A 1,361-nucleotide genomic window follows, 5' to 3' on the forward strand; every position below is an offset into this window, starting at 1 on the left:
AACCATATAACAACCAAAGGCCCAAGGCTTTTCCATTCATCTTTTCTAAAGTTTGAAACTATGAGGAAAACAGACTTGTTATTTCAAGGACCTGGTTTGCCACTGTTCACCTTAAGTATAACAACTCAAATGCATATTTCCCACAGAAAGCCTGTTACAATTAAAATCAAAAGAACTAAACCACGCAATAGTTACAGTAGCCCATATCAATTATATATCCTGTAATGTTTATTATTGGCAATTTCTGTATAGAGGGTGTTTTTTCTTTTGTATGACAGAACACAGCAAAGAGGTAAATTTGCATAAATTCATTTGGAGAGGGGAAATCCCCACTGCAATATACAGTAATTGCACATCTGGGAAATAAAATATATATATTACCAATAAAAAGTATTTGCAATGTCTTTAGTTGAGTTCCCAAGACAGGAGTTTGGCCTCATTGTTAATTCTGCAGCCTTTTACTTTAGCAGGAATAAGAAACACACACGCTAAACCAAAAGGCTATGTTTCATGAGGACTACATACAAATTGTAATAGCGCTACCAGACAGAAGGCGGCAATGCATCAGCTTGCGGACAGTGTAAACATTGGTAGGGTTTTGTGTTTATTGACATCTATCATTCATCAGGTTAATGCTGGATTTAAAATAGAGTTAACACTGCTTTTAAGGGCAAATTTGATAATGCGAAGGAAGGCTAGATGATTCTGTAGGAACAGAATCAGCAGGTCTGTGTCTTTATGTGATGACAGTGGGGCCGGTGCGGCCAGTTCTCTCATGCAGCTGTGAAAGCTTCAGTGCAATAGAAATGAGAGGAGCCAACATAACCTGCAGAAAGGGAAAGGATGGGTCAAAACCACAGAACATTCAACATTTGTCATCTTCTAAATGCAGCGGTAGACAAAATACAGCCCGCAGGCCAGATCTGACCTGCCAACTAGCTGGATCCAGCCCGTAGCTGCCCCTGCAATGCTCCACGTGGGGTTGAGCCCTACCCGCTCCCACCTTGGCAGCCCGCACCTGCACTCCCCCAGCCCCGGCCCCAGGCAGCGCACAGCTTCTGGAAGGGCTGTTCCCAGTGTGGCCAGATGTTCCTTGGCTTCCTTCACCTCCAGCAGGAGCAGCTGGGTTCAAGCTCTCCCCGCACCTGCCTGAAGCACCACAGCAGTGGGCAGGAGTGGGGGAAGCGTGGCCACTGGAGGCAAGGGGAACATGGGAGAAGCCAGCTGGCTGCAGCCACACCAGGAACAGCCCCATGGGAAGCTGTGCACTGGCCAGGGTCCAGGCTGGTGGGGCTGTTCTCCTCCCCTCAACTCCAGCTGCGGCTCCTGCTCCTGCCCCACTGCACTGCTCTGGGTGGGTG

The 1,361-nt window shown here is 47.3% G+C and overlaps 1 protein-coding gene across 1 annotated transcript in view; it reads right to left on the bottom strand.

Annotated features, from left to right (window-relative positions):
- Positions 1-206: 206 nt before the first annotated feature.
- PGM1 (phosphoglucomutase 1) overlaps positions 207-1,361 on the bottom strand; it is a 61,895-nt gene continuing 60,740 nt past the window's right edge. Inside the window, exon 11 of the mRNA XM_019528455.1 lies at positions 207-826. Coding sequence (XP_019384000.1) covers positions 737-826 — 90 coding nt within the window. The 3' untranslated portion in view covers positions 207-736. The remainder of the gene's footprint in view (positions 827-1,361) is intronic.

The sequence above is a fragment of the Gavialis gangeticus genome, unplaced genomic scaffold, assembly GCF_001723915.1.
Source record: "Gavialis gangeticus isolate Ggan-Ray unplaced genomic scaffold, GavGan_comp1, whole genome shotgun sequence".
In the NCBI taxonomy this organism is placed as follows: Eukaryota; Metazoa; Chordata; order Crocodylia; family Gavialidae; genus Gavialis; species Gavialis gangeticus.